This window comes from Fusarium oxysporum, chromosome 10 (assembly GCF_000149955.1).
Source record: "Fusarium oxysporum f. sp. lycopersici 4287 chromosome 10, whole genome shotgun sequence".
NCBI classification, from domain to species: domain Eukaryota; kingdom Fungi; phylum Ascomycota; class Sordariomycetes; order Hypocreales; family Nectriaceae; genus Fusarium; species Fusarium oxysporum.
Genome location: NC_030995.1, coordinates 497,082 through 522,190, shown reverse-complemented (window position 1 = coordinate 522,190; position 25,109 = coordinate 497,082). Strand labels below are relative to the sequence as shown.

At 50.3% G+C, this 25,109-nt stretch overlaps 9 protein-coding genes across 18 annotated transcripts; 6 read left to right on the top strand and 3 right to left on the bottom strand.

Moving 5' to 3' along the window:
- Nucleotides 1-1,327: 1,327 nt before the first annotated feature.
- Nucleotides 1,328-5,195, top strand: FOXG_13759 (uncharacterized protein). Its single transcript, XM_018393768.1, has 2 exons — nucleotides 1,328-2,114; nucleotides 2,167-5,195. Exons 1-2 carry the CDS (start codon nucleotides 1,851-1,853, stop codon nucleotides 3,907-3,909), a joined length of 2,007 nt encoding a protein of 668 aa, XP_018253092.1. The 5' UTR covers nucleotides 1,328-1,850; the 3' UTR covers nucleotides 3,910-5,195.
- FOXG_13758 (DNA replication complex GINS protein PSF3) lies at nucleotides 1,328-6,218 on the bottom strand. Of its 2 annotated transcripts, XM_018393767.1 has the most exons (3): nucleotides 6,128-6,218; nucleotides 5,618-6,074; nucleotides 4,676-5,561 (listed from the first exon to the last, which is right to left on the bottom strand). In XM_018393767.1, exons 2-3 carry the CDS (start codon nucleotides 5,657-5,659, stop codon nucleotides 5,067-5,069), a joined length of 537 nt encoding a protein of 178 aa, XP_018253091.1. In that variant the 5' UTR covers nucleotides 5,660-6,074; nucleotides 6,128-6,218; the 3' UTR covers nucleotides 4,676-5,066. The 2 variants fall into 2 exon arrangements, with proteins under 2 accessions (XP_018253090.1, XP_018253091.1); XM_018393766.1 differs by having other exon boundaries at nucleotides 1,328-5,561; nucleotides 5,618-6,218.
- On the top strand, nucleotides 6,192-8,931 carry FOXG_13757 (Fe-Mn family superoxide dismutase). Of its 2 annotated transcripts, XM_018393764.1 has the most exons (3): nucleotides 6,192-6,477; nucleotides 6,598-6,731; nucleotides 6,784-8,931. In XM_018393764.1, exons 2-3 carry the CDS (start codon nucleotides 6,605-6,607, stop codon nucleotides 7,347-7,349), a joined length of 693 nt encoding a protein of 230 aa, XP_018253088.1. In that variant the 5' UTR covers nucleotides 6,192-6,477; nucleotides 6,598-6,604; the 3' UTR covers nucleotides 7,350-8,931. The 2 variants fall into 2 exon arrangements, with proteins under 2 accessions (XP_018253088.1, XP_018253089.1); XM_018393765.1 differs by having other exon boundaries at nucleotides 6,598-8,931.
- FOXG_13756 (uncharacterized protein) lies at nucleotides 7,502-9,577 on the bottom strand. The gene is made up of 2 exons (XM_018393763.1): nucleotides 8,817-9,577; nucleotides 7,502-8,763 (listed from the first exon to the last, which is right to left on the bottom strand). Exons 1-2 carry the CDS (start codon nucleotides 9,172-9,174, stop codon nucleotides 7,952-7,954), a joined length of 1,170 nt encoding a protein of 389 aa, XP_018253087.1. The 5' UTR covers nucleotides 9,175-9,577; the 3' UTR covers nucleotides 7,502-7,951.
- A 10-nt stretch (nucleotides 9,578-9,587) lies between these two features.
- FOXG_13755 (uncharacterized protein) lies at nucleotides 9,588-13,989 on the bottom strand. Of its 8 annotated transcripts, none has more exons than XM_018393757.1 (9): nucleotides 13,492-13,959; nucleotides 12,541-13,073; nucleotides 11,991-12,376; nucleotides 11,653-11,933; nucleotides 11,394-11,596; nucleotides 10,974-11,340; nucleotides 10,796-10,922; nucleotides 9,856-10,750; nucleotides 9,650-9,781 (listed from the first exon to the last, which is right to left on the bottom strand). In XM_018393757.1, the coding sequence occupies exons 2-8, from the start codon at nucleotides 12,649-12,651 to the stop codon at nucleotides 10,132-10,134; spliced, it is 2,094 nt and encodes a 697-aa protein (XP_018253081.1). In that variant the 5' UTR covers nucleotides 12,652-13,073; nucleotides 13,492-13,959; the 3' UTR covers nucleotides 9,650-9,781; nucleotides 9,856-10,131. The 8 variants fall into 8 exon arrangements, with proteins under 8 accessions (XP_018253079.1, XP_018253081.1, XP_018253082.1 ...); XM_018393758.1 differs by lacking the exon at nucleotides 13,492-13,959 and adding an exon at nucleotides 13,144-13,165; XM_018393755.1 differs by having other exon boundaries at nucleotides 9,588-9,781; nucleotides 12,541-13,989.
- Nucleotides 13,990-15,399: 1,410 nt separating this feature from the next.
- Nucleotides 15,400-15,771, top strand: FOXG_13754 (uncharacterized protein; the record flags this gene model as incomplete). The annotated part of the gene is made up of 1 exon (XM_018393754.1): nucleotides 15,400-15,771. One exon carries the CDS (start codon nucleotides 15,400-15,402, stop codon nucleotides 15,769-15,771), a length of 372 nt encoding a protein of 123 aa, XP_018253078.1.
- Nucleotides 15,772-16,280: 509 nt separating this feature from the next.
- Nucleotides 16,281-17,986, top strand: FOXG_13753 (uncharacterized protein; the record flags this gene model as incomplete). Its single annotated transcript, XM_018393753.1, has 2 exons — nucleotides 16,281-17,390; nucleotides 17,429-17,986. 2 exons carry the CDS (start codon nucleotides 16,281-16,283, stop codon nucleotides 17,984-17,986), a joined length of 1,668 nt encoding a protein of 555 aa, XP_018253077.1.
- Nucleotides 17,987-19,686: 1,700 nt separating this feature from the next.
- Nucleotides 19,687-20,934, top strand: FOXG_13752 (nitric oxide dioxygenase; the record flags this gene model as incomplete). The annotated part of the gene is made up of 1 exon (XM_018393752.1): nucleotides 19,687-20,934. The coding sequence occupies one exon, from the start codon at nucleotides 19,687-19,689 to the stop codon at nucleotides 20,932-20,934; it is 1,248 nt and encodes a 415-aa protein (XP_018253076.1).
- A 1,276-nt stretch (nucleotides 20,935-22,210) lies between these two features.
- Nucleotides 22,211-24,037, top strand: FOXG_13751 (uncharacterized protein). Its single transcript, XM_018393751.1, has 2 exons — nucleotides 22,211-22,734; nucleotides 22,884-24,037. Exons 1-2 carry the CDS (start codon nucleotides 22,401-22,403, stop codon nucleotides 23,924-23,926), a joined length of 1,377 nt encoding a protein of 458 aa, XP_018253075.1. The 5' UTR covers nucleotides 22,211-22,400; the 3' UTR covers nucleotides 23,927-24,037.
- Nucleotides 24,038-25,109: the final 1,072 nt, after the last annotated feature.

Here is a 25,109-nt window from a genome sequence, read left to right as displayed (position 1 = left end):
CCCATGGTGCCCGCTCGGTATGAACGTTGTCACTGTCGTTTTTCTGGAGGATGCGCCATGACATCTCAGTAGGCACTTTGGTCATATTTTTGCTTTTTCCTATATTCGTTGTGCGTACCCTGTAGCCAGCCAGGATTGAAGGGATGCCGTCATGGCGTTGAAGCTTGAAGTTGGGGTCTTGTATCACGTTGCTTCTTCTTTTCTCCTTGCTCGCGAGATTTCAATTCTTTTTCTTTCTGTTTTCTCGCTGTCATGATGATGCTGTGCCGCTAATTACGTAGACTTCTTGAGAGACGGCGGTCGGAAACTGAAAAATAGAGGTGAGATGTCAGAAGATATGCGGCTTGCCGTCTGTCTGACTTGTAGGTGGAAAAGTCCTAGATTATTGGAATCAAGCACAGATCCAAGTACCGTACGTAAATGCCCGAGTAGACAACATAGACACAGCCCACCACTTTTGATGCAGCTGAGCCTCTTGCTTGCGATAAAAGATGCCTCGTTTCAACGCATCTCGTGGACGGCATAGCATAGCATGGCATGGCATAGATGAGTTGTACGCGCAACCAGAAACGCCGCTGGTAGTGGTCGCAGCAAGCCAGACCTGGGCAGAGAGTGTTCTGAGCTGCCAATCGCAGCGATTCTAACAACTTTCACATCCACCGGGCGTGTCAGCGACAGGGATCATCGAGTCGACTTGGCTTCTTTTGGCTCTCTTCTTTTTTTTGGCATAAGACGCTACGCCGGGGGTTGTTTTATTAGCACCATCCATGGACCAAGGAGATCCGATGGGGGCGCGGGCTCTTCTTCAGCGGCCACCGAGCATTCCGTTAGTGGGTGGTTTGTCGTTCTGCAGTGACCGTTGGTGACTGGCCAGTGGGGGCCGCCGCTGTAAGGAGATGCCCACGCGCTGGAGCTGGGAGGTGTCAGTGTCGTCACGCGTGCCTTTGTGCCTTCCACCATTCCCTTCTGATACTGGCTTGGTCCACATCGTATCCCATTTTCATGTTTGTTTCAATCTCAACAACGGCATCTGTTGAAGAAGCACCCATCATCGTCATCTCCACAAGCTTCCTTTCTGCGACAAGTCTAATATCATCTGAATGTCATTGATGTTGAATATTGTCTCTTTTCATCCTCTCATCTCAATGTCTGATCAGACCACTCGGGCACAATCACATACTTGATAGAGGTCTGCCTAACACAACCCATATTGTCTTGGTTGATTGATTGATTGACTGTTGAAACACACCACCAAAGACGCACGCTACATCATCATCATCACACACCCATGCATGCCGGTGTATGCACTGCACTGCATTTTCAGCCAGAGCCAGGCCAAGCCTAATTAGACCATCCACCCACAGACAGAGGGACAGGACAGATGGGTTTCTTCCTTAACCTTACACACACCGCAGCGCAACACCCTTGAATATCCTTCCAAGATCCCTGCCAAGATCCCTGTCCAGTCTGAGTGGGGATTGGAAGCCTCATCCTGAACGACTGGCCGCCTCTTCTCTCGATCCTGGCTCACTATTAATCCTCCATCCCATCCGCATCTCATTCACCTTCTTTTCTTCGTCTCGTCGTCTATCCTCGACTACTCGATACTATCCCACTTTTTTAATCTTTCGCCTGTGGCAAGCCGTTTTAACTTGTCCTCCCTCAACCATTCAATAAGCTCGCCTCGCTCCAGTTCTATTCTCCAGCATCCAAAACCCGCCCGCCTTACTTACACCAGAACATCTCATCGTATCAAGGCTATTCCGTCTTCGAATATCTCGCCTCGCCTCGCCAGAAACAAAAAAAAAAAAAAAAGCACTATCGCAACATCTACTATTCCGTTCAAAAGAATGAATTTAGAAAACGCCAATACTGTTCAGGAGCTACAACGTCAGCTAGAAGCCGCCAACGCGCGGAATTCACAGCTCGAGCAGTTCGTGCAAAGTCAGTTCAGAGGAGATCCTACAGTCTTAAATCAAGTCGCACAAAATTTGTCTCTGGCTCAGCCCGGTTTCCAAATCCCTAGCCATGGCCTCTCAAGTGCACGAAGTAGTGGTCTCTCTCGTAGCAAGTCTACAATTACATATCCCACCCAAGTAAAGTCTGCCATCACGGTAATACATCCTAAGCCTTGTGCCATCTCCATCTTTCTGATAATCTCAATAGGAACGACATAATGGCCTTCAGGCTCATAAGCGTGAGAGGAGAGCTTTCTCTCAACAGTCTGGCTCCGCTCTCCCCATGAGCCGCAGTGTCTCAAATCGTTCTGAATCTCACATGCCTTTCTCACAGACCGGCAACAGGATAGCTCCATTAAGCGCTTCCATGGATCGATTCAACTCTCCTCAAAATGAATCAAACAATCTCCCTCTCGAGGGTGTTTCGGATCGGCTGCCCAGCGTCCAGGAGAACCAGCCTCTACTCAACATCGGCATGGACCCCGATGAGTTTCTAAAACAGTGGCCAGAGACAGCTCAAGTCCCTCAACACTACGACGCATCATACTCTGGACTTCCATATAACATGGTGCCCGACAACTCATTCAACAACCTCTCGTCAAATATTCCGTCAAGCTATCCCATGTCCTCCGCTTGCCCGTCAATGATTTCTGGTCCCTCTGCTGCCGAGGCTGCTAGCCCTTTGACCCGCCAGAATAGCTCTTTTGACAGCTATGGCGTTGGTATGGAGCGCCTAGAATCATCCCAGTCCCAAGCCGATGCCTTCTTTGCTCCTGATCTGTCTCCCAGCTCTGCCAACATGTACCCCACTGGCAAGCAGTACAACTCTGAACAAGACCTCTTCGGTCTCGGTGCCAACCTCTCCGCTGTCAACATGCAGTACACCGACTCCAACGGCAACACCCTGATGACATCGCCAGAGTCCACCGACATGGAGCGATCTTGCTCCAACACCAGCATGTCTAGTGTTCGATCAAATGCTTCCAACCTCGAGCGACGCGCTAAGGAAGCTCGTGAGCGTGTTCTTCACTCAGGCAAGACTATCCAACTCGCCCCAAAGCCCAAGGAGGAGGTGGCCAAGGCTGAAGCTGTTGCCGCTGCCAACAAGGAGGCCAAGATTCCTGTCAACAAGAGCAACTACCAGCGACCCAAGCATCCCAAGGTCTACTGCACCCAGTGCACTGAGCATCCCGATGGCTTCCGAGGTGATCATGAGCTTCGCCGACACGTCAACGCCAAGCATGAGGGCACCGTCAAGAAGTTTGTCTGCCGTGACCCTGCTACTGTCGGCATTGAGAGCAACGTCAAAGCCGTCAACCCGTTGTCCAAGTGCAAGGCATGCGTCTCTGGCAAGGAGTATGGTGCTTACTACAACGCCGCTGCTCATCTTCGACGCACCCATTTCAAGCCCAAGACTCCCCGTGGCAAGAAGGGTGCTAACGGCGATGAGAAGCGAGGCGGTAAGGGCGGTGGTGACTGGCCTCCCATGAATGATCTCAAGGCTTGGTTCGTCGAGAAGAAGGTCAAAGTTGACCTGAATGACTCTCCCATGCCTGAGCAGGACGATGTTGATGAGATGGGCGACGACAACATGGACGGTTCTGGCATGCCTCCTCAGATGGACATGTTCCAGGGCATTGGTAGCAGCATGGCACCCTTCAACATGGAGACTGGCTATGATCTTGCCGTCGACGGCGCTGCTGACCCTGCCATGATGGCTAGTGTCAATGGCGAACTTGGCATTCCCGCTCCCATCTCATCTGCCTCTGGTAACTTTGGTTACTCCCCCTTCAATGGGTCTCCCATTGGCCTTGCTGACAACTATGCCTTCTCCGAGCATGCCACTTCGGCCTACGGCTCCAATCTCTCATCTACCAACACCATCACCCCTGCCAACTTTCAGGACATGTCTCACATGAGTATGACTGACAATGCCCTCTGGGCAGCTTGAATCTTTAGAGCATGAGCAACGATGATGAAGGTCGACTTCTTGCATCGCTGTTGTCCCTGCTCCACCGGTTGACGTGCTCTACCGATATCGATCTCAAAGTCGAGTCGTTTCTTAGCACCTCGCGCCACAAGGGATGAGGGTTGCATAAAGAAGAACCCCACCCCCCAAAAAAAATCCACGCGTCCGAGCCCGAGCCCAAGATGAGTCGATACGATAATAGCTCATCAGACTGTTACCTCCGCTCGGTGTGCTGTTCTGGTGAACACGCACAAAGATTTCCATAGCAAGGATCCTCTTGCTTATGTTTCGACTTGCCTTCTCACACATAATGATTTTCAGGAGAGCCCATTTCATGATTGCTGTTTCTTTTCTTTTTTTTCTTTCGACTTTTTACTCTTTTCTTCAACTTCCTTTTTCTTTACCGTCACGGCGTCGATGTTTACAACCTTTTCTCTGGTTTATTTTCAGCGAGTCCCTTGGCAGACTAAACTGGTGGATACGTTTCAAACTTGGCTGTGTCCCTAGATGGGCGGCCAAACGAGGTTCGACCGCTTGAGCGGTGCGACACCTATACGTTTATTCTCGACGCGATCGAAAGTGCTTCGTCGCGTGGCTACGATACATACTGGACCGGGTACGGTAACTGGTGGGAGATTTTCCCAGGAGAGGAAAAAGAGGAGTCGGTTGCATTTTTATCACTTTTTCCTATCCTGTACATGACAAAGGATGAGGGAGCTTCCGAGCATGGCGTTTTCATCGGGAATTGCTAGCGCTCAGCGTTGCGTTCTTGGGTTCTTAGAAGGGTTGGGAAATGGTGTTCAGGGAGATAACTATAGCTATTATTGGGGTTTTTGTAGAATCTAAAGGGCATGCTGGGAAATGCCGGGCTTGTCGTTCCGTTCGGTTGGAACATTACTGAGCGGTTGGATGGATTAGTACCGTTTGCCTACGGATAGGAGAACCTCGGCTGGCTTCAAGGCGTAGGAGTCGGAGTCAGTAATAGACCGTGCTGGAAATGCACGCTTTTATCCCTGAATATTCTCTCAACTGCGAAGCCTCTTGTGACTTGACTGAAGATCATGGTTCATGCCTTTGTATTTGTGTTCGTAGACGCGTAGTGCCTCACGGCATCTCATGGGTATCTTAAATCCTCCAACTCATGTCTTCTTAACCTTATCAGTCCACTCCTTCGCTCCCTTGACACCCTCATGTCCTCTCCTAAACAACCCCCTCTCCCACTCCTCCAGTCCCCTCAAAAACTCCTCCCCATTCCCCCCCACCGCCTCATCCGCCTTTCTCGCATGAAGACCAACCTCACCCGCCCTCACAACAAACGTCTTTCTCAAAACCTCCGCTATCTCCTTCTCATCGAACAACTCTAGCATTTTAACGCCGACACCGTAGAAGTGAGGACTTTGGTCGCGGAGGGGAACGGCGCGGGGATCTGCTTTTAGAGCGGCGAGAACGGTTGTTGAGAGGCATGGTGGGAGGTTGAGGGTTAGGGGCGCCGAGGAGTTGGGTGTTGAGGCGAGGGCGAGCATTTCGGCGAGCCAGAGGGGGAGGGTTAGGGGTGTTTGGGCTTTGAGGCCGTGGGGGGAGTTGTCGAGATGGCCGAGGTCACGAACGTCGATTTCGAAGTGGCATGGGACTTTCTGTAGATTGTTAGCTCTGCTTCATGGCTCTTGTGTATGTGATTTAGAGGTAATACCTCTGCATCCGCGAGGATGGCGTCAATGTCGTAGTACGACATCTTTACTATGTCTAAACTCTTGGTGTATGCTTGAGGGAGACGCGTAGAGTGGATTGGTGATAATTACATCGACGCGCCGATGACATAATCGTCAACTTGACTACCCTGCACCATAAGGAATAACATCTTCACCAAGAACAAATAACCAACGGCTTCTCATCCATTGGTCTAGAATAGAAATATCACGATTGATTCCATACTTAGCCGACGTTGCATGCATGGCCCGCTAACTCACGAGGTCCTCTTTTGCGTCATCCGCATCTCAGAGCTCGGGAGTCCGAGATCGGCGATCTCGGAGAAATGGGAGATTGACACTGGAATACTCGGGATATTGCTTTGAGGAAGGGAAGGATGGAATCAAATTTTGGTTGTTGATGTCGCTGTTCGGTGTTTGGCGAAGACCGAGCTGAGTAACCTGAAGTTCATGATTATGATGGTCATGTTAGTCGAGCTACACGGGTTGCATACAGCAAAGGATATCATTTGGGGCATGAGAATGAAAAAGAAACAAGAACCCAAGCAATAGATCATCAGATCATTCCATGAGATTGAAAAGGAAATATCCAGAAGCATACAGACTGTAACCCAACATGTTCCATCCTGATCTCTGTATAAAGCCACAGCATTAGCCACTGAAGCCAAGCCTCAGATCAAGTCAAGCTCTCCCAAGTATGACGACAGATTGATCCAAGCTCCCATTCGGCAGACCCGACATTGCCGTCCCGATCAGCTCTTTAACCAACCCCTCCCTCCGCTCAACTCTCGACTTTTTTTGACATCACCGTCAATTGCACTATCACAAGCTTGTCTATAATCCTGTAAGTTCCTTATTAATGGCTTCACTATCTATCAAGCACTTTCCAAGAAAACCACTTTGTTCTCGTTGTTCCACTCTTGTCTCCAAACTCAATCAATTGATTCATTGCTAACATCAACAGCTTCAAAATGGCTTCCGCTCTCCTCCGTTCAACTCCCGCTCTCCGCGCCGGTCTGCGCGCCCGCTCAACTCCCCTCGCCGCCATGGCCACGACCAGCTTCGTCCGCAACAAGGCCACCCTTCCCGACCTTCCCTGTACAACCCCCCATTCTCACAATCATCAGTCCTCGCAACTAACAAAGCCTAGACGACTATGGCGCTCTTGAGCCTTACATCTCCGGCCAGATCATGGAGCTTCACCACTCCAAGCACCACCAGACCTACGTCACCGGCTTCAACAACGCTACCGACGCCCTCGCCGAGGCTCAGCACAAGAACGACGCCAAGGCCGCTGCTGCCCAAGCTCCTCTGATCAACTTCCACGGCGGTGGTCATGTTAACCACTCTCTTTTCTGGGAGAACCTTGCTCCCAATGGCAAGGGCGGTGGTGGTGAGCCCGAGGGCAAGCTTCTGAATGCTATCAAGGAGGACTTTGGCTCCTTCGACTCTTTCAAGAAGCAGACCAACGCTACCCTCGCTGGCATCCAGGGCTCCGGCTGGGCCTGGCTCGTCAAGGACAAGAACTCTGGCACTCTGTCCATTGTCACCCGACCCAACCAGGACCCCGTCACTGGCACTCTTGAGCCTCTCCTTGGTATTGATGCTTGGGAGCACGCTTATTACCTCCAGTACCAGAACCGCAAGGCTGAGTACTTCAGCGCCATCTGGGAGGTCATTAACTGGGGCACTGTTTCCAAGCGATTCGAGAAGTGAATATGTTCGTGTTAGCGAAATTGTAAAGCTCGAAAGAGTTGAAGGGAAAAAATAGCGATAACGTGTACGCAACCAAGGTCGACGTTTCGTGACCATGCGTCATCTGTTTGTTTGTCAAGATACCGGGTGTATAGTACTTTGAGGTTCAATAAGAGAACTTGAAAAGAGTAGACATGCGCAGTCTCCAGGAGGCAAGGAAACTTGAGACCTATATTCTTAGTAATGAAGCCTCAGGTAAGCTTAGTATAACTAAGGAAGACTTCAGGCCAGTTATCTTTCAACACTTTTATTAAATATCAGAAGCTTCCTAGCTCCCTGATGAGCCTTCAACCGGGGCTTACAACATCCGATACCGCCATCCATGATCCTGTCTTTCCACCATCGCATCCCATAGGGATTCTCCAAACCAGGAGTCGTGACTCTTTCCGATAACCCTGATCAATCAGCCCGTGCATCTTCAAGATATAAAACTTTGCCATTTGCTGGAAGCTACATCGATTCCTTCTGAGTTCGGTCGCGTGTTACGTCCACCCGACGCTAGTGACACACAAAATGTTGCCTCAGCTTGCGCAAACAAAATCGCCATGTCACAAGTCTCAAGATCAGGGCTGCTGACATCTCGCAATTCCCTGGTAGGCCGCCAACTCAGCCGGGAACTCATCTTCAAAAATCTCAGCTGCGTAACTATACCAGTCACTGTTCGCCTCGGTAGTTCTCGCCTCGAAGAACCGCGCGTACTCCCACCAAACTGGATACTGTCCTGCGCAGTCCCAGCCAAGGATCCAGCTGATGGTGTTGTTGGAGACAACAATGTTCTTGGGGCACAGGGCCCCATGGGTGAGAACCGAAGGATAATCATTGCGAAATTGAGTGATCAAGGCCTTGGCCACAGCTTTCGGCACCGACTCATACAAAGTTGACATGAGAAGTGCCATGAACTGCTTCTGGCTGGGGCTTGGACGAATTGCATAGTAGGTATGGTCAGGATGCTTGTCTTGAAGCAAACTGTATGTTCCTGACTCGATAGACCCTAGGGGATAATTTGGTCCCTGCTTGCTCTCATTCCGCATCTTGTGGAGGAGGTTGCGGAGTTGCCTGGCGTACGAATACTTGTCACTCTTTGTGAGTCTAGGCCAGACATCCTCGAGCAACTCGCCAATCACGGTGCGGGTGATGGCACCGTCTGAAGAAGAAATGTCCTGATCATGAAGGGATAGAGGGAGAACTCGAGTATGGCCCAGCATGGACAGCTTCTCATGCTGGACCATTCCAGCATTGGAGATGAGAAAGGTATATGTCTTGGGTTTTCCAGGCGCACCATTCTTCTTGTTGGGAGCGGCCTGCAAGCAGAGGTTCAAATTGCGGTTTCGCAAGAGTGAAGTAAGGTAATGGGTGGAGTCGTCTGGCAGAGGAGCTACGCAATCAATCAGTGCTCTTGAACGTGCAACCACTTGCATTCTTGCTTACCATGACCAAGGGGCTGAATATCGGTGTAGTACTTTTTGACGGGAGCGATTTTTGGCTTCTTCTCCTGCTGCGCACGTTTCTCCTTGGCCTCCGTCATGAGCTCGCTGATGGACCGCTTGATGGAGCCTCCATCAGATTTCTGAGAGCCCCGGGAGGAACGGTTAGACCAGTCACCCAAGGCATCTCTATTGGCGCCTGTGACCCTGAAAGGAACTAAAGACTCCTCTCTCTTGACCACAGGTGCCGGCTTGGGAGATTTCTCTCGAGGAGCCTCAGAGAGCATCCGAACCCGCTCAGGATTCATCGCAGTCACATCAGGCGCGGGTGGAACGGAAGGACCCGAACCTGGGGCAGACATGATCAGTCAAGTTAGTCGAAGAGATTTCCAGACTGCAGAAAGATCTGTAAGGAGTAAGTGGTTCCAGAAGCAGATAGAGATGGCCAAAGACCATCAAGAGCTGATTTCAATCGTAGCACAGGATTGTATTTGTGCATGACAAACGGGGAAAAGAAAGGGAAAAGAAACTCGAGAATGATGAGAGGTAAACAAAAGAAAACATTTCAGGTTGGTATCGTCATCTGAAGGCCCCTTCCTTTGAGGTGAGTCGCAAACGCAACTGCCTCGCACCTGCCTGGCACTGGCACTGGCGACTGAATAACTGCGCCAGTGTCCCCAGTTCCTGAGGCACCCAATCAAACACAGGAAAGCCCATAATTTAAATTCAAGTGAATGAATTGCTTCTGAATCATTGTAATTAGGATTCGTGGTTAGGTAATGAAAGCCAAAGGGTATGTATGGCTGTGCCCGATTACCTACCAAGTACCGACCTTGTGTGATGTTGGTTGAATATGATAGAAAAGACCACGCCAACGCATGGAACTGTAGCATAGATTGGGCATCCATCTCCTATATGATCATCCAGTAATTAACGGAAATAATGGAATGGTGTGTGATGCTGTGCAGACTGTCACAGTCAGCAGACCGTCAAAGGGTTGGCAAGAGTTTACATCTTAAAGGTATATATGCCTTCGCACTCACCATAAAGTCGAGAGATAACGGTACCGGTCAATGCTTATACACATAAGACAATGGTATTTCATAAGCTCAACATAAATCTGATACTGAATATAAGTAGAATTCGTTCCCGACCATGTGGTCCGACATTTCATAAATAAGCCCGTCGTAGTCATGAACAACATTTCTAACAATCCTTTGACCTCAAACAAATAAGCCTCTATCCTCGTTCTTTTTTCTTACCCCAGACATTTTTGGATAAAATGGAATCTAACACAAGGAGCAACGGTGCTTAGAACATTACTCGCCGTTTTCCTGGACCGTCTGCTCTTCCTTTCGCTGCGTGTAGTGACGAGGAAGACGATTCTCGCCGTCAGTGTAAGGAAAACCAGCCTCTTCACGAGCCATATCGTTTACCCACTTCTCATCACCTTTGAGACCAGGGTTGCAACCCAGCTCCTGGCACTTAGCAGCTAAGTAGAACCAGCCAAGGGCGTTTCCGACAGTGCCGACCTCGTCACTGACACCGTTCCTAGCCTCACGAGACATCCTGGAATGGAGCTCATGATCGGTGTACAGGTCCATGAGATGTCCAGCAACGGTCTTGTAGTCGCCAGGGGTAACGAGGTAGCCATTGACCTTGTCCTTGACCTGAAGAGGGATACCGCCTTCATTGGAGACAATCACAGGAACTCCGGCGTGAAGAGCCTCAGAGACCTTGATTTCGAATCCCTCACGAGTGGACAGCTGGAGAATAACGTGGGCATTGGCGATGACCATGTTGAGAAGCTGGTCATTGGCGTCCAGGCGCATGACGCTGACATCGTCAAGGAGGTGAGGGTAATGATCTTCAAGTTGGGCCATAGTCTGGTCAAAGATGATTGCACCATCTGGGTCATCAATGGATCCGTTACCGCAGCTGCAGAAGTTAGCAACTATCCTTGAATTGACCTCATTGACTTACACGACGAGCTGGGGAACATCAGAAATGTTGGCCTCGTCACAACGGCGACGGAACTCAGCATATGAGTCGATGACAGTGGGAATACCCTTGGCAGGGTCGAACCGAGCAACTTGAGCAATGTATTTGCCTGTAGATCGGCGTTAGTTGTTTGCTATTAACTGATGAGAGGTTATCTTACGGTTGGGCCAATCGAGCTCAGTCATTCGCTGGTTTCGGCACTGTTGGTTATAGATATGAGCGTAGTAGCCGGTATCCCACTTGTTCATGTGCTTGTTGAGGCCGTCAATCCAGTCGGTAGTAGCGGGCAGGTAAACAACCTTCTCCTTGGGAACCGTGTGAGGAACAAATTTGGGGATAGGGTGGCTGATGAACAGATCGGTATCTTTGATGTTGCTCCAGAGATAGTTCCAGATGTCATTCTGGGGAGAACCCTCGTTGGCCACGAGGTCGCTTCGGATCTGGATGTGAGACCGGTACAGAACAGGGCGATCAGGTGTGAGTCTCTTGATCATGGGGACGAGGCCGGGCATCTGGGGGTCATCGATCTACACCAGTTGTTAACTTGCATGATCCTAACCATATGGAACAATTGACCTACAATGATGACATCGGCACCACCCTCCTCCGGGGGACGGAGAGGACCACCCTCAGAGAGCCAGTATCGCTTGGCATTGTCCTCAATCCAGTCGGTGATAGCAGCCTTCTCCGCGTCCGAAATGCGCTGGTCAGGGTGACTGACGCCCTGGAGAATGTTGTGCTGATTCTTCGTGATTCGGAAAACGCCAGGTCGTGGCTTGGGGACTAGAATCGAGTTAGAATTGTGTAGTAGCTGCCGTTTTTAGAGTGTCGTAACATACCATACCAGGTCACATCAACACCCAAGAGACGGCTGAGACGGACAAGAGCGTGACGCATGAGAGCAACACCACCACCCTGGGGAGTAGCACTGAAGAATGCAATCTTCGTCTTCTTCTCGCGGAGCTTGTTGGCATAGAACTGCATGGCACCCCATGTCGCACTGGAGCAGGTGTCCTTGTGGTTTTGGAGGTTGGTGAGATGAACACGGAAACCGGCGTCTGTCTGAACAATGCCGCGGTAGCCGACCTGCAGATGAGGGACGAGAGAGGGACCAAAGTTACTGAAGTAAATTCGTCAGTCGCGATTCATGCGAATATTCGTTTTCACCTTCACCTACAGAATACACTTTCGGGCCATGGAATCTGCTTGCTCATCGACGCGCTTGACATCCCAGAAGTTCTTCTCCTTGGCTTCGTGGTCGGGTCGGAGCACAACAGGTACAATATCGAGGTCAAGCCACAGGCGGGAGCACAGAGAAGGACTCATGTACTTGAGCGTGACGGGGAGACCAGCTCCAATGAACTTGACAAAGTTCTCATGCTCATAAGTCTCAACCTCGTTGATGATGTGATCAGCAATGAGATCCTGGCCCTCACGCATATCCTCATCGAGGGAGATGTGCTTGATGGAGAAATCATTGAGATAGACGGTGTCGTGGATAGCAAGTGCAATCACGGCGGTATGGTCATCGGCGAAAACGGCAGAGATTCCAAGGTACAGAGTCTACGATTGAGCTGTGTTAGTCGCTTCATGTGCTAAAGATGAGATCGACCTCGGTCTCCATAATGCAGGGGTACTAAGAGCTCCAATTGCTATGACGCAAGTTGTCATGAGGGATACATGATACGATAAAAACGGGAAGTACGGGAGATTAAGAGCAAACTTACCTGGAGAGGAGCATTGACGTGACCATCCTTCTCGACAAGAAGGCTCATCTGCCTCTTGCGGTGCGACGTAGCGCCCGTGGAAAACTTGCGGGTAGGCTTGTTGGAACTCATGATGGCAGCAATTGCAGCAATTGGCGGGGTATTGGTTGTAAAGGCGGGGTAGCAATTTGGTGCTGAATAAAAAAGAATATGCTCTCTCTGTGAAGTGAAGAGAAAGAGAGCTCAAGTGAAACAACTACGGATGAATGTGAAGGGAGTGAGGAGGATGAACAAGACTGCGGCTGGGCGGCAAGATATAGTCTTGGTACACCTCCTTGATCAGGTCAGACAGGCAGACAAAAAGGCGGTCGTGAGTAGGAGGTCGGGATCGAAAGAGTAGTGGAGCTATAGCAACAGCTTAAACGTGGACACCCCGGGTGAGATGGTAGAGTATGAGGGATCGAGGGCCCTGAGAGATTCGTGCTGGCAGTGACCGAGCAGGGAAGGCAGGCAATCTGCAGAATGGAAGACAAGGTCAAGCTTGGTTGAGGTACCTGGACAATGGAGGAGGCCCCGTCAGCGCGGGTCTCTGCAGGAGGTTGACGAGGGTGGTGATGTATGTACTGTACTTGACGGCCTCGTGTGAGACAAACAGACAAGGAAGCCGACTGGGGGCGGGGAAGGGTTATGAGACTGGGCGTGGGGTGAAGAGCCAGTTACGTTTGAGGAAACAAGGTGAGCAACTCGAGCAGGTGATGATTCTTCAAGGTGAGGAGACGAGTGGTGTCAGGGAATGGAAGACGAGGAAAAGCTTGGACAATGCCTCGTGATATCACGTTGACTCGTGTTTGGTTGAGGAGGCAAGGGAAGAAAAATTGAATGAGGCCTTGCCCTCGCCGCCTTTGTGAGTTGCGAAGCCACGGGATGGATGGAAGTAGGAGCGGGCGTAGGAAGACTGCAGGTGGCACCTACTCCTTCTGCGATGGCCCGTCTGCGTGTCAGTTGACAACGGGTTCTGCCCAGTATCTTATCTTGGAAGCTCAAACTTAAGGCAACGATTTTCTCGTTACCAACTATAAACACGAAATCGAAACAAATTATCAAAGCCGAAGAGCCGGGGATCACAGAAGGGGGGGTCAGGAGAACGAGAGCTGCAGGGCCAAGTGAGGTAATGAGGACGTGGTCTGATATGCGCTATGAGATCACCGGATTGGGTGAATTGGATCGTGGACCTTGATTCTGGTTCTGAATGGTAGAAGAAAAAGTCGTTATGAATCACGACTTTCTTAGAGACACAAAATTGAAAAATCTAAGCGCCGCCAACGTGCTTGCTGCAGGTACGGCGTCGCATTCAGATGCTGTTGGTAAGTTTGGATGAAGGGGACAAAGTGAGGAGAAGAGGAAAGTGTGGGAAGATGAGATGCGACGGGTGACATTCTGAGCACCGCATAAAGAAGGAAAAGAGGGACTCGGTGAGGTTTGTGAGCCCCCCAAGGGTGCAGCCACAGCATCACTCATCCTTGTTACTGTCCATTGAGTTGCTGTTGTGTAATGAGCTTCAAAGTGTAATGCTGTCCCGCTCCAGGCTAGCCAGTTACTGGTTAGACAGGCGGGCTTGGTGATAAACATTGCACAGGAAGGAATATTGTTGCAGGACTCTCAGAGCATTGCTTGTTACGGTAGCTCTCAAAATCACCAAAGGCAGTGAGATATGAGAGATCATTCTCTAAGTTTCTGCATATATTACCCGAATTACATCGGAGAGTTGCAATACAGTAACGCAGGTGACCTCCGAATTGTATCTATTCTATTCTGTGGGGTTTTATTGTAGCCCACCAAGAATGCTGCACCTTGGCACTCGGCTGGCATCAGATCAACTCTATATCTTCTTTTGGAAATCTAGGGTAAGTTTATTGGTCTGTTGCTTCAGCTGTCAACTCCTGGGCCGTCACCTAGAAAGTACACTACTGTACGTGTTAACGGGCCCTAAAACGAAGTAGCGCTGCCGAACCCCGCGCTGTCGGTGGGTTCTGTCAATTGCGTGAGCTGCCAGGCCTGGATTGGGCATCGTTCCACAAGGCAAGTGTCCGGGGACGTGTTCCACAGGAGGTGCGGGCGGAAACAAGCCCCCCGACCCTCTGGTGAATCCCCCGCCGGCTAGGCCAGGCCAGTCTTCAGGGCCCGGGGAAGCTATCCTCCAGGGCACCTATTCGACCTTAATAATGGATCCTCAACCATCTCGATGCATCATAGAACAATGGACCTCTCAGGCGATTATGCAAGGGACTTGTCTCTTCCTTGTTATCTCTATCCCTATCTACCTTAGCTTCAGCCTGAATACCAACTTATGTAGGTCAGTTCCAAGCATGCGGGTGCAGCTTGAACTTGGCGTGGTTCAAAGTCAATCTAGCGTCTCTGGCCGCTTCAATTAATGGGCATACAATTTGAATCAACATGTTTGACAAAGATTTCACAAATGTTCCAAACACATGCTGCAGGGTCTCCAACTCGTAACTCAGCCTCAACATCCCTCCAAGACAACTCCCACTCAAGTTGACACCGAGCGCTGACTTCCTTGAAGAACGACACCAGAACGAGTTACCTCGCCGAATACGTGCTGCATTTCGTACGACCTTATTACAGATCGTGGCTTGCTCATTTGTTCACCGTCTCAATTTTCGGTCACCTGCCCTCCCAATCGTATGATGACCTTCCAGGCATCTTGAGCCTGTGGCTGAACCTTTACCGAGATATGAATTGTTCAATGCAAAGCTTCATGATAGGAACTATCACTATCGAGCCTTAACATCCTTGATCGCTGACCGGCGGTGAGCTTAATGGGTTGTAGAGGTGCCAATCATCCCACTACCGGCAGTACGCATGTGCCTCAGCAACATCTTCATTGGATCTACTTTTGTCCTGGATGTGTCGGACAAGGTCCCCCAACAGATCCAAAGCGGACGGGTGAGCTTCCGGGCGCCGTGCAGAGATTACATGTGCTTCAATTCTCGAGTTTCACAGAAAAGGCGGCAGAACATAGAGCGGTGGAACCCACGATGCAAGTACTGCATGTACCTGTACCGTCAAGCTCAGTGCAACCCTTGCTCAATGAGTGTGGTAACACATAACCCCATGCCCTCATGCTTCAAAGTCATCATGGATGAAGACGGCCCGTGGTCCTTGAGGTCCCTGATAAAATTTATCGATGGCATGAGCACACGCGGCCAAGAACTATCGTATGGAACCAAGTAACCTCATGGACGTTTCATCACCATCACAACCAACGAAACGAGCTCGATTTCTACGATGCGTCAACTTTCGCATTTGAGACTTTTCTTCACAAGCATGCGTTTTGCCTATAAAAGCTGACAATCACCTACGGTGCTATCATGTGAGTAGTCATGAAGAGAAACGGGATCATTCAAGTGGCCAAAGAATGCTAACTTGGGTCATTTTGTCAGTCAAAATGCTTTCCACCGATCACTTAGTCAATCGCGGGCCTATTTCTCCGATGCAAGCCGTTTCTTATCAATCTGGCGATGTTGCAACTATCTCCACACAGATAAGATCGGTCTCCGACCATTGATCGCAGGAATGGGTTAGCAGCAACCGGCTAATCGGGATCTGCGATGTGACTGGCCGCGCGGCTGAAGACGTGTTCCCGACGTTTTTTAATGTTAGCTGATGTGAGGCATCCTGACATTGGAGTCATGTAATACTCATTTTACAGGAAACAATATTCAGGATTTCAGCGCTTTAGAATGGTTCCAAAGGCTTCGTTTGGTGTTTTGAGCGTTTTAGCGCTCGCTCTTGGTGTCGCGAATGGCCATGAACGAATCCAGCCAGGACACGAGTATGCCAAAGAGAGGGCGCATATGGTTTTCAATGCAATCCACTCCGCAGGTCGAGAATGGGGTTCTGCCCTGTACCATAATGGCTTTGGCTTCTTTCCGGCTACTGTGCCCGAAGGCACCATGCTTTACCACGGCTCTCGACAAAACGTAACACCGACTGGGCCCGAGTGGTTGGCTTTTGATATCGAACACGCCGAAAACTTCGCACGATCTTTCAAGTATAGGCCTGGTGGAAGACGCCCTGTAGCCCCAATACCTCCCCCTGGCAAAAAGAAGCCAGATGAGGATAAGGGACAGACTGGAGAAGAAGAAGACCGCCAGGAACTACGACGCCGCAGCGAGTACATAAAGACCGGCAATGGCAATGATCCGTTGGATAAGGTTGCTGACCCAAAAGGGGATGATGATCCTGTTGTCATGAGGGGTTACTTTCACACGTACCAGACAAATCGTGACCTCAAAGTTCTGTTGATTGATGGTATGAGTGCTGGAAAAACCGACATGGGCACACTCGATTCCCAAGATCTGGTCCTTCGCGAGAACAACACCGATAGGGGAAGTATGGACGAATGGCACCGAGCTCGTGATTTGTGCAAACTGGCATCTGAATGGGGCTTCGATGGCTTTGTTCGAATTGAGATCGGTATCGAAATTATCAAGTGCGACTTTGCGGACAGCTTAGATCTAGTCAGCATGATGCGTACAGAGCTGATGGACCGTATCATGGGGAAAGCCGGCTTGGCAACGTTCCAATTTGTGAGAGCGGTTGGCGAGCGATACGATGGCGTCGGAGCTAATCGACTTCGGATCGATTTCTCGTCAATGGTGTCCGGCCTCTTCTTTCCCATCAACATCTCCAGTACTGTCGTAGGGCGCCCAGATCTGAAGAGACTTGGTCTCTGGCGACGCTGGAGGAGCTCAAAGATGTCAAGGCGTACTTGGCCAACGTGTTGCGTCAGCCTCGGAGGTTCATCGTGGATTGGCAAGGCGTGGCGGACCTTGTCATCGCTCGTTACAGTAAGAGACTGGCACTTATGGTGCACGAACCGTTGCAGTCGCACTATTTTATCGATGAGGTCGAGGCTGCTACGTTGACCTGGTACAACGCACCGCCATCACCCGATGATAATTCCATGGTAGACCAAAGAGAGGTCAATAAGACTTCCGATGCTATTGAGCAATGCCGGCTACACTACCTCCGGCCAGCCCTCAAAGCCAGGCAACAATGGAGTTTCGAAGATGAGTTGATCTACACATCTCTCAATACAGTATTGGGCACTATCTGTCAAACATTGTTTTTGGTCCGCAATCGCTTGCTCGAAGCATCCGGCTCGGATTTGGACGATTATAGGATCAGACTTGACAACGAAAACGATACTGAAATGGAAAAGGCGATCAGTAGTGGTCGAGCAGTGATTCGGGCACTGATGAGCGATCTCGGTTGGTCAACCTGGAAGAAGCCACAGCCCTGTCAACCAGATGAGGTCAACACGATTGCTATGTGGCCGTTTGGAACCGAAGAAGACCATTGGCACCCCGGATGCCGTTCAATCGAGACAGTACAACATCCCGCTGATAGTTATTGGAGGAACCGCAGACCTCGCAAGGTATAACCTCGTTTCAAAGCCATTCGGCCGCGATGACGGGATCTCGTCGTTTTTTTACGTTAGTTACAGCGTTCCCATCGGTTGCAAAAGAGAAGAATGGCCGACGCTTCGGCCTTCACGGAAGATGTTTGCCGGCTAGCAGTGAATTGAGCGATTAGACAACTCTGACAATAATACCCGACGCATTCATTAGCGAATCCAAGAAGGCAGTGATGTTCAGGGCTAATGCAAGAAGCCAACATTAAAAATTGGCCAAAAATATGAAATTGATCAGATCATACGACCACGCCAGGAGTCGAACCTTTTGGAGATGTTAGTGCCTGGATGCGGAGAAGCTCGTTTGAATGAGAGCCTACCTGGAATCTCTAGAGAGTTCGGGAGATCTGGAACCGAAATCTAGCGCCTTAGCCATTAGGCCACGCGGCCGATGGGAATTTTCATGAGAAAAAGATTTATGAGCCCTGCTTGGAATCATGGTGGAGTTGTTACAGTAGAGCCGACATGTTTGTGGGTTGTGCCGTTGCAGTGGGTATCATGAGTGAGGGATGAATTGAGGCGATCCATTGACCAACGAGAGACGAGCAATTGTCAAGCAGGGCGGAATAGTTCCTTTGTCTGAACAACCCTTTTTCAGCTTTCATGCCAAGATATGTATCAAGGTCATGACGTGGGATGGAATAGACAGACCTGACATGCCTTACAAGTCACAAGGAGACACAAATTGAGGAAGCTCTACGTGTTACTCCACCAAGATCCAGCTGTCAAGGCAGTATTCCCGGGTGGTGCTTATCAATCTTGCAGCAATGATTCGCGCGGTGGTATTCCGCCCCCTGCGAGTGCGACTCTGGATTGACGACAAAAGTCAGATGTTTTGTCGATGCTAGGAATTTACAGTCTCGACCCGTTGCAGCCGCAAGAGCCGTTCCGATCTATCTTCGAGAACCCGGGGTGATCCGAAGCTTATTTACAGGTGTCAGCCCACTCTTTGTCACAGGTTTCAATATTCTAAGCTCGTGGCATCAAAAATTTAAGGTCAAGAGCTGGGTATTTCCGCATCTCCGCGAAGTGCAAGAGTTTTCGCTGAGCAATTGAGGCCTTTCAGCACGAAATAACTGACCTGTTTGAGCCATTGACTGTCAGGCAACTCAATGCAACGTATGCAAAACCATGACACAAGGGTATTTGATCGTCTCTGCTCTACCCTGCCTCTCCCAAACTTACACGCAAGACGGCGGGGCATTCGCATGAAGGAACGTCAAGCCTGGGGATATAGTTGGGCCCTGCATTTCCATCAGTCTGGATCCGACGAAACATATTAACAAATGTAGTAATAAAAAACGGGATCCAAAAAAAGAAGCTCCAGCGCCAATCCCGGTGACGTGCCGCTCACCCCGCGGAGATGCTCTAACCAAAACCATCAGACCACTATCAAGATCGGTCGGTGATCCAGGAACCCACACGGCGAACGGCGCTGTATTCGGGTCCATGAGCTATTCTTTTCGCATGGCATGATGCCTGGATTTGAGAGTCATGGAGAGCGTAATGTTCTTTCTCCGCGCCATGACTGGTTCTCCGGCCTGGTATATAAAGAGTCTAAAGGTTGGCCAGTTTGACGACATTATTCTCGGCATCATCTAGTATATCAACACCACAACAACCTCTCAACTCCTCCTCGCATCTCTTCAACACCAAACAAACAGTACACAATGGCTCTCACCGCAGCACAAGTAGCAATTGTGAAGTCAACTGCTCCCATCCTGAAGGAGCATGGCAAGACTATCACCACCACTTTCTACCGCAACATGCTCGGCGCCCATCCTGAGCTCAAGAACTACTTCTCTCTGCGAAACCAGCAGACCGGAGCTCAACAAGCTGCTCTCGCCAACTCTGTCCTCGCCTACGCCACATATATCGACGACCTTGGCAAGCTTTCCCACGCCGTTGAGCGCATTGCTCACAAGCACGTTTCTCTCTTCATCAAGCCAGAGCACTACCCCATCGTTGGCACACATCTCATCGGTGCCATTGGCGAGGTTCTCGGTTCTGCTTTGACGACTGAGATCAAGGACGCTTGGGTTGCTGCTTATGGCCAGCTCGCTGATATCTTCATCCAGCGCGAGGGTCAGATGTACGAGGCTGCTGGCGAATGGAACTCGTGGCGCAAGTTCAAGATTGTCAAGAAGGAGGCTGAGAACGACTCTGTTACTAGCTTCTACCTTGAGCCTACTGATGGCAAGCCTCTGCCCAAGTTCCTTCCCGGACAATACGTCAGCGTGCAGATTCCCATCCCTGAGCTTGATGGTCTTCTTCAGAGCCGGCAGTTCAGTCTGAGCGAGGCCCCTGGCACCAACCACTACCGCATCAGTGTCAAGCTTCAGGGTCCCACTGAGGAGCCTGCTGTTGAGGATCTCGCTGCTGGCAAGATTGCTGGTCTTCTCTCCACAAGACTTCACAACCGTTATAACGTCGGTGACGAGCTTGAGCTGAGCCCTCCTGCTGGAGAGTTCTCCCTCGACCCTGCCGACACTTCTGCTGCCAAGAAGCCTCTTGTTCTTCTCTCCGCTGGTGTTGGCGCCACTCCTCTTGTCTCCATTCTCGACTCAGTTCTCCAATCCCCAACCGCCTCGCGGCCCATCACCTGGATCCACGGTGCTCGCTACTCTGGCTCTACCTGCTTCGTTCCCCATGTTCTCGACTCTGCTAAGAAGCACGAGAACATCACCGCCAAGATCTTCCTTGAGGATGTCAAGGAGGGTGACCAGTACGACTTTAAGGGCGAGATCGACCTTGCCAAGCTCCAGAAGGAACAGCTTCTCCAGCTCGACAATGCTGATGCTGAGTACTACATCTGCGGACCTGAGGACTGGATGGTTAATGTCAGGGCATTCCTCGAGGAGAACGGTGTTCCTCGTGAGCGCCAGCACCTTGAGCTATTCAAGACTGGTGATATTTAAAAAGTGATGCGCTGCATATGATGGATTTCCTTCTATTTAATCGGTTTATTGTCTGGCATGTCGAGGGCGTTGAGGATCTGCTGTCGTCTTTTTGCAGCGGGATGTTTTGTTTGCTCAGATCGAAGAAAGAGTGCATATACTAGATACTAGATACTAGATACCACCCTCGAAAACAAAAAGAATCATTCAACCTATCTTCGCTTCTATCTCAATACCATCAAATGTAAAGAACGTGAGCGTGTGTCTTGGTAAGTAGCCGACGTATAAGTATCACATGTAGTACAGTGAGACGAGCCACGAGTAAAAGTAACGAGAGACAATAGCAACAGCGTGTGTGTGAGTGTTTTATCTTCCCAGGCAAGGCTTGAGTTACGACTGGACGCCACCGTCCAATGTCTCGCCTGTCTGTGGACAACGTTGTATGCAGTCACTTTAAACGATGATGGGGGAGAAAAAAGTAAATATTGATACCCTTGTCTGTGGGGATGAGATCGGATGATTAACCGATCGAGATTGAGTTCGGGGAGGTATTACGTATTAGTTTTGGGTGGAGAATGGGGATGATCTGAGGTGATAAGATGGGAGATGTCATGAGAGGTGATCACAAGACGTGGTGTGGTTGTATGCAGTTTGATATTAGAGAGGAGGGGACCATACAGCATAGAACTTATACGAATGCATCAGCCAAAGCAGACTACTGTTGCCGTTCAAACCAGTGACTGACCACAATTGCAATAATTGACTCAACTCAATAACAAATCGCTTTCGTCTTCCTCGCCTCCCCGCAACTGCAGCTCGCCGAACGACCCTCCAATGAAGAACACTGTCGAATCAATATATCAATCAAGCCTCTTTCTCGAATCTGCGGTGAAGAAAAAAGAAAGACCCAAACGAGGCTTTCTGTAAGGACAGGGCTAGCAGGGAAAGGCGTGCCTCGTGTTACACCACATGGTCGAGGAGCACAAGACGTGCTGTTGTGATGCATTGGAGAGAAGGGAAGAGACGCCACCGCTTGTTGAGATTGATGAGAGACTTGAATGATCATGGGGAATGGAATTGATTCTGAGTTGATATGGCAGCTTGAATCATAGTAATGAATTCAGTATCTTACACTTGATGATATCTCAAGATATGGCATCGAGACATACATAGCAGATTCTCATATGCCTCATCTTGCTCGTCGACGCCGATCCATTGGATCGGATACCCCTGACAAGGTCTCACGACGAGGATACCGACAGCATCGGAACCGCCTCACTGGCAAAAGATACAGGATCCTCGATGCAGCACGACACGCTCCGTAGGCGAGTCCATGCATGAGCCTCTTTTCCTCCCATCTCCTCCTCCTAGTTCACAAAGTGTGAGAGAAACTGTTACTGTGCCACCAAAAACAAAATACAGCATCACTCAATTCTTCTCTCCCTTCTTTCTATAAACCGCCCATCTTTGTTCTCCTTATTTCTTCTATGTCCTTTCGAAAAAAAGTTGATGTCATGGCAGAGACGGTCCATCGGAAGGCTTGTGATCGCTGTCACGCGCAGAAACTCAGCTGCAAACGATATAACGACGAGGCGTGCGAGCGGTGCGTCAGACTCAAGACGGAGTGCAAGTCTAGTCCGTCGCTACGGTATAGGAAGAACCAGCAGCAGCAGCTTGCGGAGAGTCAGCAGCAGCAACAGCAACAGTTTGTTAATAACGGGACGACCTCTTCTCTTACTGCTACTTCGAGTGGACGCCGCTCGCCGAAACGACGACGGACAGATAGTCAGGAGGATCCGAGTCTTGTCTCACCCGACACGGGTACGTGCCCTCCCTCCTGCTGCTTTATCACCCTCTTATTTCTTCTGTCTTGGATGCAACCGACTCACAGCCGAGTCAAGGAGAAGCAACGGTGTCAATAATACCCAATAACAATACCAATACTCATACCCATACACACACGGACACAGACAACAGCCTCAGCCTGACGTCTAAGAGTCATATCCTCCCCGTCTCCGTCCCTGTCCCTGTCTCACCCGATCCCGTAGTCGACAGCACCGACTTTGCCTTCACATTCGACCAACAGCTCGCCTTCTTCACAAATCCTCAGTATTTATCTCACTCTGAGTTCCCCGGAACTCGTCCTGTGTTTTGGGAACCTGCACCTCTCTACCAGCACCAGCACCAGCAGCCACCTGAACACTCTTATCACCAGCAGCACGTCGTGCCCCTGAGCTGTGCACCTGAGCACAGCAGCACCTCTGACAAGCGCGCGCCACGCACGCAGTCGAAGCAGCAGCAGAGGAGGAATATACCTAGGCCCAGACAGATCACGCTCCGCCACGACGCTGACTTGTCGCCGCTGCAGCAGCACGAGGTTCCCCCGATTCACTGGATGGCGCAGTTGTCTGACATAAACGCCCGGCTGCTGGACCTAGCGTCCGCTTTGCCTTCTCCCCAGGATGGACCGCTGATGGGTCGTCCTGTTGATGAGAGGTTTAGAAGTCAGGGGTTTCCCATCGAGGATATGTTCAAGCTCACGCGACGTGTTGCTGATATTCTTGAAAAACCACCATCCAACAATGATGGGAGTAAGATACATCACTCTACCATTGATGGAAGTGATCCCGGCAATGTCATGTTCATCTTGTCAACATACGTGCGTCTGCTCGACATGTATCAACGAGTCTTCAGCCTCGTACACACAGAGCTAGCAACACAGACAGACACAGGTACGACCTTCAGCTTCTGGAAACTACCCGCCGTGACGGTAGGATCCTTCGCTGTAGAGTCGTCTCCATTTCTGCAGATGTCTCTCACGATCCAGCTAGCAGAGGAGTTCTTATCTCGTCTGAGAGGTTCGACGGCGCGGTGGTCAGGGGCTGGGAACGCAGCGTCTGTGTTTGCGGGAGTTGTGGATGTGTCTTTTCAGGCGTTTCGGGATCGCGAGGAGGCTTTGGCGAAGCATCTGGTTGAGTTGCGGAGTGAGATAGAGCCTTTGATAGATTCATAGGGGGCAGTGACCTGAGGAGAGAGCACGAGTTGGGTAGGGAACTGGGCTGGGGATGGATGCAGTATCGGTATAGGGGCTTCAACTGTTCTGTTTGAAGATGGAGGAGGCCTCAAGAAGCAATTCACTAATACATACCATCGTTTTCACAGAGACAAGCTCACATCACCAAGCGTCGAGAGTCGGTAAGGAGGCTTACGAGCATACCAAGCTTCAACTCTACGAATTCAGGGGCAATGACACAGAAACTTCACAAGCACATTCACAAAACATCAAGCTTTCATCGTCTCCCATCAAAATCCTCTATTCTACCCAACAATTCCCATTTTCTCAAGGTGGCAATCTTTTCATCGTCGAACTTGAAGCCCAATTCATGCCCAACTGACCCAGAGATCTGGAACAGCGTGAATCATATGCCGCTCATCTTCGGATTTCCCAGACAGGAATTTGATCCTCAGGGCCCTGAAAATCCCTAGCTACTAGCCTCTATTCCCGCGCGGCGTGGCCTCCGAAGTCTTTCATTGGCGATCCGCATCGCGACGAGAAAAGAGACAACAAGAGGGACTGACTCTCATCAAAGCCTCGCATATGACCGAACCTCGCAATTGCAACCCTCCCCACGTCTCGTTTAACTAGAGTAACTGTAACTGCAACTATCGCAAGGCCTGGCAGGGCCTGGCAGGGCCAGGGCAGCTGGCTACTGTACCCAGTGGAACACACGAGGTCCTCGAGTCTGCCGGCATCAAACGCGCCCGCTAGGGGAAGCCAACGATGCATCCGACACAATGCCACAGAGGTCCTCAGCGGTATATGATTGGAACCGAAGCTCTAGAAGGCTCCTTGGAGACAGGTGTTTGGGTGAGGGATGTGCCGACGCTACGCCCAGTACTCCGTAGTATCGCCAGTAATACCCGTTTGAGTGTCCCCTGCAAACTCTAACAGTACACACCCTGTCTATTTTGAGTTTACGACTCGACTCTCCCTCTCAACCCGTGTCTTGGTGACGCCTCCAATTAACGAGCGATGAAACAGGCCTTGTTCTGTGGTCGATAATCGACATCGCTATGACAGTGTGTGCATATACATAGCAAAGCAAATGGTTGAGATGGAATAGGAATGCCGTTACCATCCTTGGAAGGTTTGATCGCCAACCTGCACGATGTGACAGGGGTACAAGTACGAGAAG